At 41.1% G+C, this 17,226-nt stretch overlaps 1 protein-coding gene across 2 annotated transcripts in view; it reads left to right on the top strand.

Annotated features, from left to right (window-relative positions):
• Window positions 1–17,226, top strand: part of ZCCHC7 (zinc finger CCHC-type containing 7) — a 122,882-nt gene that overhangs the window by 74,893 nt on the left and 30,763 nt on the right. For both annotated transcript variants that reach the window (XM_049795807.1, XM_049795808.1), the window contains 3 exons: window positions 5,472–5,515; window positions 6,738–6,863; window positions 9,099–9,269. In XM_049795807.1, coding sequence (XP_049651764.1) covers window positions 5,472–5,515; window positions 6,738–6,863; window positions 9,099–9,269 — 341 coding nt within the window. The remainder of the gene's footprint in view (window positions 1–5,471; window positions 5,516–6,737; window positions 6,864–9,098; window positions 9,270–17,226) is intronic.

The raw sequence follows: 17,226 nt of genomic DNA, 5'->3' as shown, positions 1-17,226 counted from the left end.
GATCGTTCACTGTCGTCTTTCTGATTTGGTGATGCTTTTCAAAAACAGCATGCTGGGTCAGATAAAGGTTGCTAAAAGTAAAGTATTGCAGGTATTTTCTCACTGACAAAAAAAAAAGAGTGCATATTACTGTGCATATATGTATATTAGATATCAAGGGGAAGGCAGGAGAGTCTTTCCTTGCCATGAGAAAATTTCTCAAATTGAACTTCTGTCAATGATTACATCGACTGATTTCTCTGTGGGAGTTTATGGATCTCTTAAAGTTGCATTTAAGAGATATTGCCAGGTAATCCATTATAACAGCAGGTGTCCTGTTTTTAAGTAAATTGCCTTTTGCTCATCAAAGCAAAGCTGAGAAATCCTTCGAAGTGTCTAAGAAAAACAGTGCAGTCGATTCCACTTCTTCTGCACGGGGGTTAATTCGAGTACCTGGGTGATGCAGAGAGTACTTCATCTGCTGCAGCTGCTGTGCATCTCCGAGCCCTGATACCCTGCAGGGTGTTTGTCCATGTTGGGATGGAGCTGGAACTGCGAGAAACCAGAGATGCGCTGGCTGCACAAGGAGTCGTTCAGACCTGCGGTTCCCTCCCTCCAAACAGCGATATTTGGGAACTCTGTGTACCTGAGCTGTGCTGTGCCTGGACGCAGCTTGAATGGGAACTTCAGGCAGCATAAGGAGGACTAGCTGCTGTTTCAGTTCACAGTTAGTCTAAGGTGGCTTTAGAGCAGACATCATTTACTTAAAAAACTTCTGGTGACACACAGGTATATGGGTACTTGGAATAGATCTTCCTAGAAAAGAGATATGTATGGTGCATCCTAGTGCATAGAAACCTGAATTCCTGTGCTTTGCAAAATCTGATGTAGGGAGGCAATCTCCATTTCTGTTCTGGGGCACTCATTGTTTGTTATCACTTCATACCTCCATTCCTTTCTTTTTGGAAAGAAACTTTTTTACTTGAACCGAAAAGATGTGAAACTTGTTCTAGCAAATTACGTTACAATAGGACTGGAATCACATTGGTTCAAACATAAACAGGAATGTTCAGATATATGTAAAATGTCACAATGTGAAATTCTTACAGATATAGATAATTTTTAGGGCTTATCATTTTAAAATTTTATTTGTTACTCCGGGAGCAGCAGAAGCTGTGTCCTGACATGCTAAATATTGTTCAGAGATGTGTCTGAAACAGTCCTTGCCACAGAGGTCTTACAGTAGAATGTAATTAGGGTTCTCTATTCTGTAATGTGCTATATTAATTAGCAGTCAAAATCCAATTTTTAAAGCCCAGCTTTGAAACGTATTTGCCCTTCAGGCCACATATCGTACTGTCACAGCTTGAAGCAGCCCATTTCACTGAGTTGATCGCAAAATAAACTAAATAAAATACATGTCTACGTGTATTTTCCATTTAGAAGGAAAGGGGGGGACACCACTTGCCCTCCTCTTTTAGAAAATTTTGTGGTTTACTTTCAAAGCTGAATGTCCATGCTCTACAGTTTCTCTGTGTTGTTAAATGAGGTAATGAAATAAATGTTTGCAGGGCAGGCTGAACTTGTTCGGAGAACAGGGATGTGTTTTCTTCCAGCTCCGATGAGTGAAATAAAAGTGTGACTTTTGTTGGGGTCAAAATCTGTGCCCGACTGTGCCCTGCCTTGCTGGGACAACCTGCTCAGCCGCTGGGATCATCGGTGGTACAGCAGATAAGGAAATCTTCTGAACAGTTTATTGTTTATTCTAAGTCAGTTTTTTGTTCTGTGGAAGCGGATTGTTCCTCCGGGCAATTTCAGGTTTTGACTGCTGGTCCTCCTCGTTCTCCCTCCTCCCCTCCTTTCCCTTTCTGGAATGAAAGAGGGAAGGCTTGAATGCACATTGAACACTGGTCCTAAATCTGGCTTCTCCATCAGCGCCGCTCAGAAATTTACATTTTCATGCTGGTGAAGGGATATATGTGAATCTCTCAGATCTTTCAAAATTTTTCTTTAAATAAAAACAAAGCTGTTGCTTACCATTCATGCTATTGTATAGGGGCACAGGACAGCCTAAGTGTAATATTTTTATAAAGGAAGAACCTTGCACAGAGCTTCCATTTTCATCTAAACAGTATATATTTTGCATCCTTTTCTTTCCCTTCTCCTCTTCTCTGTTCTGCAGTTTGACAATTTGACATTTTTTCAAAGTTAAGTACAAGAAGTTTATATGACAAAGTCAGGGTTTTTTTTTTAGTTGAAGAATAAAAATTAATATAATCTTAAAAATGAGATTGCTTTTAACAAACTAAGGTGAGAAAGAATAAAAGCATGAATTTGTTGAAGATGTTCTGGGAGGATTTTATTAATACACTCTAAAAACTCACAGGACCCTTTAAGTAGCAAGTTTTGTGTGTGCAGCTTCTCCACAAAAAAAGAGGAAAATCTTGACAGAGATTATCTGAATAGCTTTTAAACTGCTGCTTTCTTAAGAGTAAAAATAAAGTACTCATAGCCCCATTCCTTAAGGCAGAAACCCACCCTCTCTGTGTGTGTCCATCTGAAAAAAAAGGATGAAATGCTTTAACATTGTACTGGCTTGGCCTTGGAAAACTTCAGGTGGCAGGTTTCATTGTACCAGCCTTTGCTAAATACGGAAACTTTCAGTAATTAGCATACATCTTTTATGTCTGTGCTTTGACCAAAATTGCCCTCTCAGTCCCAGGACGGGGTCTGGGGCTGCTGTTTGGGGTTGTGGAGTGGGAGAAGATGGTCCTCGGGCATCCCAAGGTGGTGAGGGGTGCCAGCCCCCCGTCTGCCCCCAGGGCTGCGAGCGAAGCCACCACTGTGTCCTGGGGGAAAGAGCTTCTCCAAACCTGTGGTCCCAGACCTGTCGCCTTCATGTCTCTGAGTATTAAGGAGTGAAAACAAAGATTATGGGTGCTACAGACCAGGGAGAGCGTGGTACAAAGGAGACTTCAACGTGCCGATGGGTGTTGCTGCCGGAGGACCAGCAAAGGGCAGAAGCAGGACTGGTGGGAGGTGGAGTGCCCAAAAAGCCAGATCAGAGGAACCCGCAGCCACCCAGAGACTGGAAGTGCCTGTTGGACGAGTTAATTCGTCCAAAGCAGCAAAGCAAACTAAATCGGGGGTAGGGGGCGGGGGGGTGGTGTATTTGTCAACTTGAGCAGAGTTTTGTGATTTATTTCATCATTTAGTGCCAGACAAAATGCCGTGGTTAATGAGAAAAATCATTGCAGGTTTTTCTAGGTGTCTCTAAAGCAAGATTTCAAGTTGGTTGCAGAAGCATAACTCTTCTTTCATCTTTCAGTCTGGAGAATTTATTGTGACTGAAAACAAAGCCTTATGCACTCTGTTGTGAAGTAGACTTAACTTTTAGGTCACCAAACTGATTTAGTAAAGAGAGATTTTGTTGTACTATTTCATTCAGCATTAAAGCTCTTGTATTTATGTTCTCATTTGAGCAGTTTTAGTTTCTAGCATTAGGAATATTTGAATCATTGTACTATGGTTTTCCCCTGTGAAGCAGGGGATTTTGACAGTGAAGAAGAGAAACTTAGTTGGTTTGTCCTCAGGAAGGACATGCCTAATGATTAACAGGAGTTAATTCGCTGGTAATTTTGATCTGTAACCTGTCAACCATTCTGCATGTGCATTTCTGTGAAACATGGCACTCACAGTACTGATTGCCAGGGCAGAGTTTTGAATTACAAATATCTTTTTCTTTATGAATGAATTTCCTTAACAGGCTTCCAAGTAATAAATAATGCACTCAAATTTGTCAGTGCGTTTCTTTACTTTTAATGACTAGACACCAAAAGGCCTAATTTTCCTTTCGGCGTACCCATGACTCACTTCCACTGAAGAGAGCTGATGCGACGCTGTCCCTTCCGTCCTCTCTGCTGGGAGCCGAGAGTCTGGGAGAAGCAAACTCCAGAGCTGCGGGCATGACACCACCTCTTGTTCTGGTGATCGCTTCTTACCCTGAATGATGCTTGGGTGAAGGATCCGTTGGATGCTTGTATTTGAGCTCTGGCTGTGCCAGTTGCTATGCATACCATGACTTATGTATGACACATCACTCAAATTGCTTTACAAGTAGGCCAGTTAATTCATTATTAATGTCTCTGTTATGGTTGTTAGTATTGTTGACATTAGAGAGTGTTGAAAATAAAAATATTTCAGAGTGCTGTTCAGATTAGAGCAGGTAGTATTGGCCCCGACTTTTGGATGAAGAACAGCAGCAAGCAGGTATTATGCTCTAAAGCACCTGCTCTATGTTTGAGTGACGTACCTTGTATCCAGATAGTGCATTACACACTTAGCTGAAATTACTGACTTTTTCAGTAAAAGAAGGGTTAGACATGACATTATAGATGGTATAATTTTAATTTCTAGTCATCTGCCTTTTATTGGAACTGAATAGTACAATCAAAATCAGGTCAATAAATTTTTACTGGTTTTTTTTTTACTGTGTAAATCTTGATGTTGTGATTTGTGTTAATAACACATGTAGATGGTTCAGATCTGGATTGTGAGAGCAGTATGGGACAATTTGCATTAAAAAGTCTGCAAACACACAGGATTAATTTGCGCACAAGTTGTAATGGTTACTGTAAAAGTATAGGTAACGTGAACACCTCCATTGACATGAATCCTCCCTTAATGATGAAAAAGATGCTGTGGTGGTACAGCTGTCTTTGCACAGTGAGAGAAGTAAACAGTGTTGATGTGCAGAATTTTTAAACAGCTGTAACTGCATCCCTATTCTTTTAGCTTATTGCCTTTTATTTCCTCTTTGATTTTTTTTCTTTTTACTTCTGCCAGTCCAAAGGCTGTGTGTGAGAGGTTATGGCGTGACAGTTGATAATTTAGTGTGTCGTCCTGATTTATTGCACATTACCAAACCCTGTTTTGAAATAGAATTACTTAGCTTACAGTCTTAGTTGCTGTGGTTATGTATAAAGTCATTTTGGCATGCAGCAGTCAGAAAGCACTGCTGAAGACACAGATTTTGTGAATTCATAAGGGGGGAAAGTATATTTTATGCTGTGCATTAACTTCTTGTTCCACGTGCTATCACTCTGGCAACCTCTGGACTTTAGCTGGGCATCCCCATGAGTGCATGCAGAGATAATTCAGATGGCTGGAACTGGAAGCTTTGGAGTCCCTGCCTCTGAAGAAATTAAATCCTTGCCTGAATTTATACCCGGGGGAGGGGGGCAGGACAAGAGGATGGTGTCAAATAAAGTCCACCCAATAATAGTTGAACATGTGCCGATTTTAAGGTGAATCAGGTTTGGTGCCAAGCAGGTTGATAGCTTTCCTTTACTGAAGATAGAACTAGTTTCTTCACTTTGGTACATTCAAAGCCTACTATCAGTTTCAGTAAATGCAGTAGTCATAATGTTGAATATATTATAGAAAAATATTCATATAAATTAAATAAAATTAATTTTATTTCTGTTTTTCAGGAGAAGCTGATGTGGACTGGTCCATCTGTAATAAAGACTTAGAGGTAACACAGACAACCCAATTGTTCCATAATTCTTTATTTTTATATTTATTAACAAGCAGAGCAAGATAAACGGGATTGAAAAATCCATCTGTAGTTTTGGTGTGGAGTAGTTAGCAGCATCTTCCCAACGGCAGGTGAAGCCTGAGCTCTCGTAGAGTAGGAAGAGGTTCAGTTGTTGGGGCAGGCACAAAGTGGAGAGGGAAGAGGATGCCGGGAATCGGAGCGCTTCCACACGCTCCACGAGGAGGAAGTCGGCTCTTCCTTTCTAGTTGCTTCAGAGACTAGTAATTGTTCCGTGGCAGCTAAACTGCATTCCCACAGGCAGCACTACGAGCCATCTGTGTTTGTTTAGCTTTCCTGCACTCCCAGAGGCTGGACTCGGCTCAGGAGTTGGTAGTTAGGCTGTAACATAGAGTACTCGTGCAAGGTACCATAGCATCCAGGAGGATTGAGCATCAGCTGTAAAGTCTGACTCCTTCGATTTCTCTTTCCAAGGTTCAGTAAAGCTTACATAATCAGGTGACATCAACAAATTCTTTCCTTTAAGAGAAATGGTATTTGTACCTTTCCCATTCACTTGGCCACAATTTTATTTCCGTTTTTAAAAATTGTGATGTTTACTAAGCAATAAAGGTTGAAGATAGGATTTTCAGTTCTGTCTGCCTAGGCAGTAAGTATGTGTGAGGTCATTGGGAGAGAGAGAGAGTTGTTTCCAGCTTCTCTTTTTTTTTTCCTTTTTCCTTTTAAAATCTTTCTTTACAATTGCAAATTGCAGATTTGGTCTAGGCTTGTATAGCATTGTACTTTGTCCAAGAAGTTTTCCTTCCATGTGTGCAAGGGAATGTGTAACTTGCATTTGCAATTAATGTTAGTTATATTTGTATTCTGGGAAAAATTCCAGTTTGTCATGAAATAGCATAGTGAATAAGAGTGTCTTGATTAACCAAGGGAAAACAGAACTTCATAACTGCAATTTTAAACAGCAAAAAAGAATGTCCTGAAGTCAAAGTTTGAACAAGAAAATACTTTTCTTCTAGACAGTGCACGTTTCTCTATAACAGAATTATCCAGTTCAAACCTGGATGTGTAAATTGTACTTGTAAAAAGTTAGATTTCTAACTGAACACTACCAGCAGTGACCTTTACAAATTTCCCATTCTAACAAACTCTAAACCACAGAATCTCAAATGGTAAATACATTTCTTTCTTCTTGTTTCACCAGGCACAGATCTCCAACTATGCAAGTGCGAGGCATACCAGTATGCGGTACTACACAGCTGTTAAAAATGTTACCTGTAGAAATTGCGGTAGACCAGGTCATTTGTCCAAGAACTGTCTTACTCCAAAGGTAAAGGCAACACTTAAATTCCTTGTAGATGCAGCTATTTCTTCTAATAGTCTTGTGCTTGCCATTAGAAGCATTGCTTCAGTGGTTTATTATTTCATTGAAAGGTTGCTCCAAGTTGAAGGATACCTTACACAAGATCAGTTTGCTATATAAAATTAGCTGTCTGTTTTGTGGAGTTCATTGCTTTTATTGTTTTTATAAAGGAAAAAATCTGTAAGTATAAACTGAGCAAAAAGAGAGTCGACTGCAATATAGAAACATTTTTTTTCATATTATAAAACCAGTTTTAAGACATAAAATATTTTTCAAATGTATTTTCAAAAGGAGAACCTAAGGAATCCAAAAATCACGCTTAGTAAATGAATGAAAGCAGTTACCTATATAATGAAACATGATATGAATAGTGATAAAAATTATAGACAAGATGAAATGGGAAATAACTTTAAGCAACTCACATAGATGCCAAATATTCAGAAAGGTTGTCCAGGGGTTAGACATTTAAAGATCAGTCACTATACTGTCAAGAAATGGGGGCAGTTGCATGAGAGTCTGGATTTACCAGTCTGCACAACAGAGTCTGTAAAAACCTCAGTCCCTGAGGCTGTTACCCACACTGAGACTTTGAGTGACTGCATCCCACCTAGCTGAAACGTAAGCCCTTGGTGTGAAGATACACTCACTCACTGGGAAAATTGGCTTTAAAGAGATACAGGTGTAGCCGCAGAATAGTTTTCAGCGTTTTATATTTGTTGCTCCCTGTGCTTATTTGTGTGAGTCACAAGCCCTGTAGCCAAGGGGTTGTGGTGGGCTGACCCCAGCTGGCAGCTAAGCCCCCAACCAGCCCCTCACTTACGCACCCCTTGTGGGTTGGGGAAGAGAATTGGAAGGGCAAAAGCAAGAAAAACTCATGCCTAAAGATAAAGACAGTATAGTAAGTGAAGAAAAAAACCCCAGTGATGCAAAAGCACTCACTCACCACAGCAGACAGATGCCCAGCTAGTCCCTGAGCAACAGCTACTTCGGACACCCTCCATCCCCCCCCAGTCCTGGTGCTGAGCATGATGCTGTATGGTCCAGATATCTCTTTGCTCAGCTGGGGTCAGCTTTCCTGGCTGCATCCCCCACCAGCCTCCTGCCCTCACCCAGCCTGCTTGTAGTTGTCGTGGTTTAACCCCAGCCAGTGGGTAACCAGCACGCTCACTCCTCCCTGCTCCCAGGGGGATGGGGAGAAGAATCAGAAAAAAGTAAAAATCCTGGGTTGAGGTAAGAACAGTTTAATAACTAAAATAAAATAGAAGAAGGAGAAGAAGAAATATAATAACAATAATAATAATTATAATGAAAAGGAATATAAGAAAAAGAGAGAAATTAGACCCAAGAATAGACAAGTGATGCACAATGCAGTTGCTCACCACCCACTGACCAATGCCCAAGCAGTGATCTGCGTCTCCTGGCCAGCTTCCCCCAGTTTATGTACTGGGGATGACATTCTATGGTATGGAATATCCCTTTGGCTAGTTCAGGTCATCTGTCCTGGCCGTGCTCCCTCCCAGCTTCTTGTGCACCTGCTCACTGGCAGAGCATGGGAAACTGAAAAATCTTTCCCTTAGGGTAAGCACTACTTAGCAACAGCTAAAACATCAGTGTGTTTTCAACATTATTCTCACACTAAATCCAAAACACACTGTAACAGCTACTAGGAAGAAAACTAACTCTATCCTAGCTGAAACCAGGACAGCAGTGCAGTGGTCTGTGGCACAGACCGTATTTACAACCCAGTCCAAGTATGTTGTGTTACAAACTGTGTATCATGTTCCTATGATGCAGTTTTGGTTTTCAGCTTTTAAGAAATTTAATAAAATACAAGTGTTCATACAGAGTGCCCAACACTTCTGCTCCGAGTGAAATATGGTTTCCAGTTTAATGATTATTTTTGCTGTATTCACTCAGCAAATAGCATGGGCACTGGGCATTTAACAAGTGCTTCCGATGCAAGGACAAATCAAGGAAGTACAGGGAGTCTATGGAGCTACAACTTTTGAGTTTTACTCTATTCATAGTCTTCCTTCACTTCGATTCCTTGATAAAACATTAACTTCTCTGCAATTCTTAGTAAGCAGTAGATATTTATTTGGGGTGGTTTCTTCTTCATTTCCTCTTCTGATTTTTTTTTCTTTTCATTAATCTTTTGAAACATTCTCACTTAACATAATTCTTTTTTTTGTTTCTCCATAGAAAGTTCCCTGTTGTTGCCTGTGTGCAGGAAGAGGTCATCTACAAAACAGTTGCCCAGCACGTTTTTGTTTGAACTGCTGTTTGCCTGGCCACTATTTCAGGGAATGTCTTGAGAGACCCTATTGGAATAAACAATGCAATCGCTGTGATATGAGGGGGCATTATGCTGATGTGAGTATAGCCCATGGCAAAGAGCTCAGTCATTATTGGTTTTGTATCTGTCAAAAATTCAATTCACAACCACCACAGTCTTCTCATATTTTCTTTAATTTTATATAGTGCATAGTACAAGCATGTGAAAATACTGTAGTTAGTTGTTACCTAACAGTATCACAGTTTTCATGAAGAATGGTTCAAAGAACACAAACTGTAGCATTGTAAACACTCAGTCTTTAGTTTTGTGCTGTTTAGTTAGGATGGAGAAAAATGTCCTCATTTCTGTTGAATTGGAGTTGAAGAGAGGTTGAAATTAGGAGACATGGAATGCTGCAAGCATGCCAGCAAGAGGTAAAGAATAACTCTGGTGCTCCAAGAGTTTCATATCCATGTTTTTTTCACTATGATCACATATTTGTCAACAAAAATGTTATTAGAAGTTTAAACTAATGTCTAAATGGGTTTGGAAGGCATTTATAACCGTGCTGTTTTTATGTTGCAAACGTACTTTACAAACAAAATGCAAATGGTACACTTTATTTCTTATGCAAGTATAGGTGAAAAAAAAATTTACCTGACATTAGCTTATAACGAAGCAGTTCTACAACCATATTCATGTGCCTTAGCTTAGTTTCTGCCTGCTTTTCAGTAGAGTCCTCAATTATTTATGAACATGCAAGAAGAGAGATAATGATTAAATTAATTGTCTCTCTACTTCCATATCCCTATGGACAGGCCCATCAAATATATAGCGTAAGAGAATTTCTAAAGTAGTGGAACAGTTGCAGAATTGTGTACTCTACTACTAAGAGAGAAATATTGCTGAAAACATTTAATGTCTAGAACCTACTGATGTTTTGTCTTAATCCCACAAGAACCAGGCTGATGTTTTCCATCATCACTACTGTCATTCAAAACCCAACTTTTTCTACTTAGACCAGCTTATACAGTTTGGGTGGACACTCTAGTCCTGTTGCTGGTCACTCTCATTGCTTGTTCATATTACGTTACGCTGCCTCTATATCACAACCACTGGAGAGAAAAAAGTACTTAATGCAAATAATAATCTCCATACCATACCTTACAAAACAGCATTTCAGAGTTGTTAGCAAGCTTGCATCTGCATTCATAGTACAAATGGTTCTGTCAGGTGGGAATATGGAAGCGCTCCTTTCGTCTTATATGTTCAGTGTTGTCATGGTTTAACCCCAGCTAGCTACTGAGCACCACACAGCCGCTCGCTCACTTCCCCCCACCCAGTGGGATGGGGGAGAGAATCGGGAAAAGAAGTAAAACTCATGGGTTGAGATAAGAACGGTTTAACAGAACAGAAAAGAAGAAACCAATAATGATAACACTAATAAAACAACAACAGCAATAATAAAAGGATTGGAATGTGCAAATGATGCGCAGTGCAATTGCTCACCACCCGCTGACTGACACCCAGGTAGTCCCCAAGTGGTGATCCCCCTACCCCCACTCCCCTCCAGTTTATATACTGGGCATGACGTCACATGGTATGGAAGACCCCTTTGGCCAGTTTGGGTCCTGGCTGTGTCGCCTCCCAACTTCTTGTGCCCCTCCAGCCTTCTTGCTGGCTGGCCATCAGAAGCTGAAAAATCCCTGACTTTAGACTAAACATTACTTAGCAACAAGTGGAGAGATCAGTGTGTTATCAACATTCTTCTCATACCTAGCTCAAAAACATAGCACTGTACCAGCTACTAGGAAGACAATTAACTCTACCCAGCTGAAACCAGGACAAGTGTGTTTCCCACCAGTTGCTTGGCTGCTTTTTTCAGGTTGAGCAGCACAACGGGAGAAGGGTTTCCATTTATTTCATAGGGAGTTAAAGGCCCCATAAAACACATGCATTCTGCTGTTAGAGTTTACTGAGCATTCAGAGTTGTCTTGGATAAATGAGTGAGTAACTTTGGCACAAAACCAGGTACGGAAATATTAAAAATGTTGAAGTACTGTAAGGATACTGAAGTATATTAAAGGTCATCCATACACAGTGTATTCTCTGTGCTGAAGACTAGGTGGGAGGTAAGGTCACAGGACTTCATTTGGGTGAGAGTTTTTTTCTCAAAACTCTTATCATTTAAATAGTACTGTTATGGAAACACACTCTTCAGTGCCTGATCTCCTTTCTTAAAAATATTTCTTCAACTCTTCTGAATGCATTTTGAAACAAGTAGAAACTGTTTTGCTCTTGACAGTCTGCCCAAAGCTGTTATGACTGCTAGTGAGAGTCAGTAGATAAAAGAAAGACAGAGAGAGGCTTTATACCAGGGGCAGTGATGACAGGACAAGGGGCAACAGTTTTAAACTGAAAGAGGGTAGATTTAGATTAGACATGGGGAATAAGTTCTTCCCTGTGAGGGCGGTGAGGCACTGGAGCAGGTTGCCCAGAGAGGTTGTGGCTGCCCCATCCCTGGAAGAGTTCAAGGCCAGGTTGGATGGGGCTTGGAGCAACCTGGTCTGGTGGAAGGTGTCCCTGCCCATGGCAGGGGGCTTGGAACCAGGTGATCTTTAGAGATCTCTTCCAACCCAAACCATTCTGTGATTTTATGATGCTGCACAGTAGGTTAGGTCAGTTCTGTACTCATTGCCAGGAATCCTGGATGTGAGGAATGTAATGTCATGCACCACCACTGCATGCTCTGGAAGAAATCTGCAGATTTTGAACAGGAGCATTTAAAATTATTACAAACATCATGTAGCATAAGTAAAAGCTTCTATCAGTATTTCAGAATACATATATATATATATTAACAGAAGGTTTTTTGCAACAGCTCAGAGATTTTTGTTTTATTGGAATACATCAAACCAGCAATTTTTGTTTTATTTTTTGAGTATGGTGTACCTCAAAGCTAGACACCACTGGTTTTTAAATTTTTGCTTCCTGGATGAATAATTTAATGTCAAGTTTCAGTGCAGGATGAACTATTTTGACAAGGATGTTCCACCTCTGAAGGAGACTCTTACACAAAAGCATTCTTTAATATTCTTAAGAAAGTATTAAATGCTATATCAATTGGAAGTTTGGTAGAAGAATAAAAGAGATTGTCAAAACAAGCAAAATTTTCAAGGTTAATAGCTATATTTAAGGTTAAATATCTGTGGGATTACAACCAGGCAAAAGTATATTGCAATGATGTTATCACTTTATGAGATTAAGTGATACTAGAAAACTACACTTGGAAAAGTCTTGTATTCACGTGCTTTTGTGTGTGTGTACAAAGCCCTTCCCAGATAGTCTTTAGATCTGTGTACCTCTCATATAGATACGTAGATAGTGCTGAATCGAAGAATTTTAAAAACATAAACTAGAGGAAGGTAATGACTTTGCAGTAGAACACTTCAGTTTAATAGGAGGTTCATGTATGACTGTAACATGAAGATTTGTCCTCATATTTCATAAATACAGGTAGAAGACTTGCTGTGTCTTTTCTTTAATTTCCCTGTGGCTTTTTGGTAGTAGCAGTGGTTATGCCGTAAGGACTGAAGAGAAAGATAGAAGTAGTTGGAAGGCCTTTGAGTTTGAGATGATCTACTAAAATAAAACACAGATGAAAATAAAAGTGCAACTAAAGATATTTTTATCTTTTTTTAACCTTGTATAATATTATTATGGTTTTACATGTCCCAGAAATTCAGTCCTGTACATAGGAATTAACCTTTCGTGCTATTTTTTTTTCCTCAAATTAAACTCCAAAAGTTGAGGATAAAAGGCAAGCTGTGATAACATCATCATACATTCCTACTTAATTTTCTCTCTAAAGATATGGCTTAAATGTTTGTGTTCCACATACACCTGTTCAATTACCCTAAACATTGGGGTTTTTTTAAATTCAGAAATATTTGAATCTCTTTCTAAATGTCTCCTCCCTACCTTTATTTCTTCTATTTGGTCAAAGAATGAGAGAGATCTTGAGAAGGCTTTCTCCTCCCTTTCACTGAATACAGAATTTTATCTGAATAACTCTTCTACCTGGTAAAGCTTATGTACCGTAACCTCTATGATTATATTCAATCCCCATACCGCAGAATCATGGAATAATTGAGTTTCAGTGGGAGGTTTAACTCTGTAGCTTAACAATCAGACATGAAAGACTTCCCTCCGTGTGCTTTCTGAGTGTCATTTCCAGACGGGGGGAGAGGGGCTATATATTGGATTGTTCGTGTCTCCATCCTGCATGTGCTGAAGGTGGCCTGGTGCCGCACCAAACACGAGGAGTTAGGGAAGGAGGACTGAGAGTTTGTTACAGGCTCACCATAGGCGATGATATGTGGGGTATGCAAATGATGCCCAGCACATTTGGGAGTTTACTATTTCTTTTGGTATTTGCACGTTAGAAATTTAAATTTGGTCTTCCTCTTCTAGCTGTACTTTTTCTTATAGCCAATGTGTACACAGTACCATTACTTTAAAGAACATGAACAGCATATTTCTGCACTCCCTTTCTGGTAGGCAGTTAGACAGAACTGTAGTCTTAAGTATCTTTTCTTTGCATCTCTTGCCACCTTTTCTATTTTACACATTTTATGAAGCCAGTTCTCATGAAGTAATTTTCTTTTCTGTAAAGAATTACAAGTCTTCTATCATCCCAAAATTTAGTTCCTGCCTAAGTTGTGTAGATTATGAGGAACATCACAGCATGTATTTTTTTCTGCTCATTTAGGTTCACTTTAAATCAGAAAGGTTTGTCTTTGAAACTTTCAGGTAGATCTCTTGCAGTTCTGCATGACAGGCATGAAGCTACCTGTGCAGTGAATGCTGGAGTGTAAGAGTAGGGTCTCATCTGCCCGTCCTTGGAAAGAAAGATGGCATGGCAGAACCACAGAGTGCAAAAGGAAGGTTGTGAGGCTATGCAGCAGGGTCAGAGAGGTTACAAAAAGCAAAAAGGTATCCTTTGAAAGCCTGATGTGTGCATGCAAATGAAGAAAACAGAAAGGATTGTAAACTCTGGCAGATTAAATGTGAAAGTGCAAAATTGAGCCTAAAAAAGAATTTAAGGGGCACTTCGCAAAGGAGTCAAAACCAACGGTAAATCTTTCTTCACATTACAGCAAGTCTGTAAGGCCAGCAGACGATCAAGACATGAAAGGAACGCTCAGCCAAGATAATACTGTTGCTAACAACCTAAAAATATTTTTTTGGCATGTAGTATTCATAGTGGAAGAAACCAGGGACATTCCCACACCAAAACCTTACTTTGTGGAGGGAATCATCAGAGAATCTCTCTGAAATTGAAGAGAATGTTAGGGTTGCTACTAACCTATGAATACTAACCCATTACCAGAACTGGATAATGATTACCCAAAAGCTGTAGAGGAACTGGAAGGTGAAATAGCCAGATTAGTGATGGCAAGGGGTAACCTTTTGCTTTGTGCCTGATGGGTAACTGAGTTACCAATAAAATGACAATTTTTAAAATGGGTCCCAGGGAGATCTGCGTAACCAGGTCTGCCCACCTGATGTGTACACCAAGCCAACTAACAGAAACTGCAATAGCAGGGGCATGTTGGAATGGATGTGTGAATATGATATATGTGGGGAGAATCAAGATTGCTTTTGTAAAGGAAATCCCACTTCTCAGAAATCTCTACAGTCCTTCAGAGGAGAAGGTCGACAAGCATGTGTGTAAACATGATCCAGTTGACAGAGTCTACAATTTCCAAAAGGTGTTTGACAAAGTTCCTGACCAAAAGCTTTTAAGGAAACTAAACAGGCATGGAATAAGAGGATAAAGGTAGGATATGCTAGTGTGACATGGAAAAGGGTGAACAATAGGGTGACAAGATTTGCTGAGAAGACTGAATTTAAATTTAGAGTGTCAGTGCTGTGAGCCATCTGTGAGGAGCTGCCCAAGGACTGTGAGAAATGGAGGGTGAGCACAGTAAAATGGAGGATGAACTTGAGTTGCAGTAAATGTAAAGTAAAATGCGTGGGGAAAAATAATCCCATCTTTGCATGTGGAATGATGGGCTCTGAGCATTACTGTTCGGGACTCAAATTTTAGAGTTACGAGATACAATCACCCCAGAAAATCAGTTCAGTTTTCACAAGCTCTGAAAAAAAGTTGGTGAAATACTGGGAATCGCCAGAAAAGCAATGGACACCTTGGTGCAACTTTGGTCCCTCTCTTCTGCATCCTTCAGCACAGCTACAACTCTTCAGCTGGGAAGAGAGATTACAGAGAGAAGATCTGTAAAAGAGCTTCAAAATAATCCATGATGGGAGACAGTGGTTAGGGATCAATTGTTCATCATTTCTTCCAGTACAAGAATTGGGGGACATCTCATGAAGGCAGTAGGAGCTAGGTTCAGAAGAGACAGAAGGAGATGACTCTTTGTGCCATTGGTAGCAGATCTGTGAGACTCCTTACCAAGGGATGCAGTAGATGCAGAAAGTCTCCTCTGGTTTGCCATGGTTTAAGCCCAGCTGGTAACAAAGCACCACGAAGCCGCTTGCTTACTCCTCCCACCCTAGCCGCAGTGGGATGAGGAGGAGAAAATATAAAGAAACACTCGTGGGTTGAGAGAAAGACAGGGAGGGATCACTGGTCACGGCCAAAAGATAGACTCAACTTGGGGAAAAAAATAAAATCAATTTAATTTGCTACCAATCAAATCAAATCAAACCAAGGACAATAAGAAGTAAAACCAAATCTTAAAACACCTTCCCCCCCACCTCTCCTTCCTTCCCAGCTCAACTCCACTCCCAATTTTCTCTGCCTCCTCCCCCCCGGCGGCACAGGGAGACAGGGAATGGGAGTTGCAGTTGTTTATCACACCTTGTCTCTGCTGCTCCTTCCTCCTCAGGAGGGGGACTCCTCACTCTTCCCCTGCTCCAGCATGGGGTCTCTCCCATGGGAGACAGTCCTTCACCAACTCTCCAGCAAGGGTCTTCCCCACGGGCTGCAGTCCTTCAGGGACAGCCTGCTCCAGCGCAGGCTTTCCCATGGAGTCCCGGCCATCTTGGGGGGCATCCCCCTGCTCCGGCATGGGGTCCTGCATGGGCTGCAGGTGGGCATCTGCTCCCCCGCTCCCCTCCACAGGCTGGGGGGACACAGCCTGCTGCCTCACCGCGGGCTGCGGGGGCATCCCCTCCTCCCCTCCTTCTTCACTGACCTCAGTGTCTGCAGAGGGGTTCCTCTCACATCCCAATCTCCTCCTCTGCTGCAGATTCCCCTTCTTAAATATGTTATCCCAGAGGTGCTACCACCATCACTGGTTGGGTTGGCCTTGGCCAGAGGTGGGTCCAACTTGGAGCCGGGGAAGCTTCTAGCAGGTTCTTACAGGAGCCACCCCTGCAGCCCCCTCCCCCACTACCAAAACCCCACCACACAACCCCAAAGCAGGTTCTATAGGAGACCGGAGCAGTTCATGGAAGAGAAAACCGTGGAAGGTTATTGAACACATTGAAACTTTGTTCAGCTTGTGCAGTCATTGAGCTTAAAACAGTTGGGTGTGGAAGAGCGTTATGGAAAGTGTGCGTGCTTGTCCCATTTTTTAGCTCCATGAGGCATTCATTGGCTTAAGGCCACAGTTAGAGACCATGGGCGGGTGGTCTGACGTAGTATAGTGGTTACTCTTTTCAGGCTATGTAAGCTGATCATAATAACAGGTCCATAAGTCTGTGCCTCTGCTAATTACTTTCTGTAAAGAATTCACGAGTCCTGCATGGGGCATTTTATCAAAAACCTGAAAGTGTTTCACCAAGCCCAGTTACTGCGACTGTTCTGTCTCAGTCTGCCTGTTGGGATGTTTCTGCTGCCTGTAGGAGCTGGAGGCAGACCACAGGGTTTTGCTCTGAGCCTGGGGCTAAATTAGTCCAATGTTCCCCAAAGTTCTCCATAATACTCTGAAAATGCTACTGCAGCCTTCATAGAACAGATCTTAATACCATGTTGGGGAAAAGACTAAAATATTCCCTGATTTTTTTCAGATGTTATCAAGTACT

Source organism: Accipiter gentilis, chromosome Z (assembly GCF_929443795.1).
Source record: "Accipiter gentilis chromosome Z, bAccGen1.1, whole genome shotgun sequence".
Classification (NCBI taxonomy): domain Eukaryota; kingdom Metazoa; phylum Chordata; class Aves; order Accipitriformes; family Accipitridae; genus Astur; species Astur gentilis.
The sequence above is the reverse complement of the archived record's forward strand: the minus strand, read 5'-3'. Positions and strand labels throughout refer to the sequence as shown.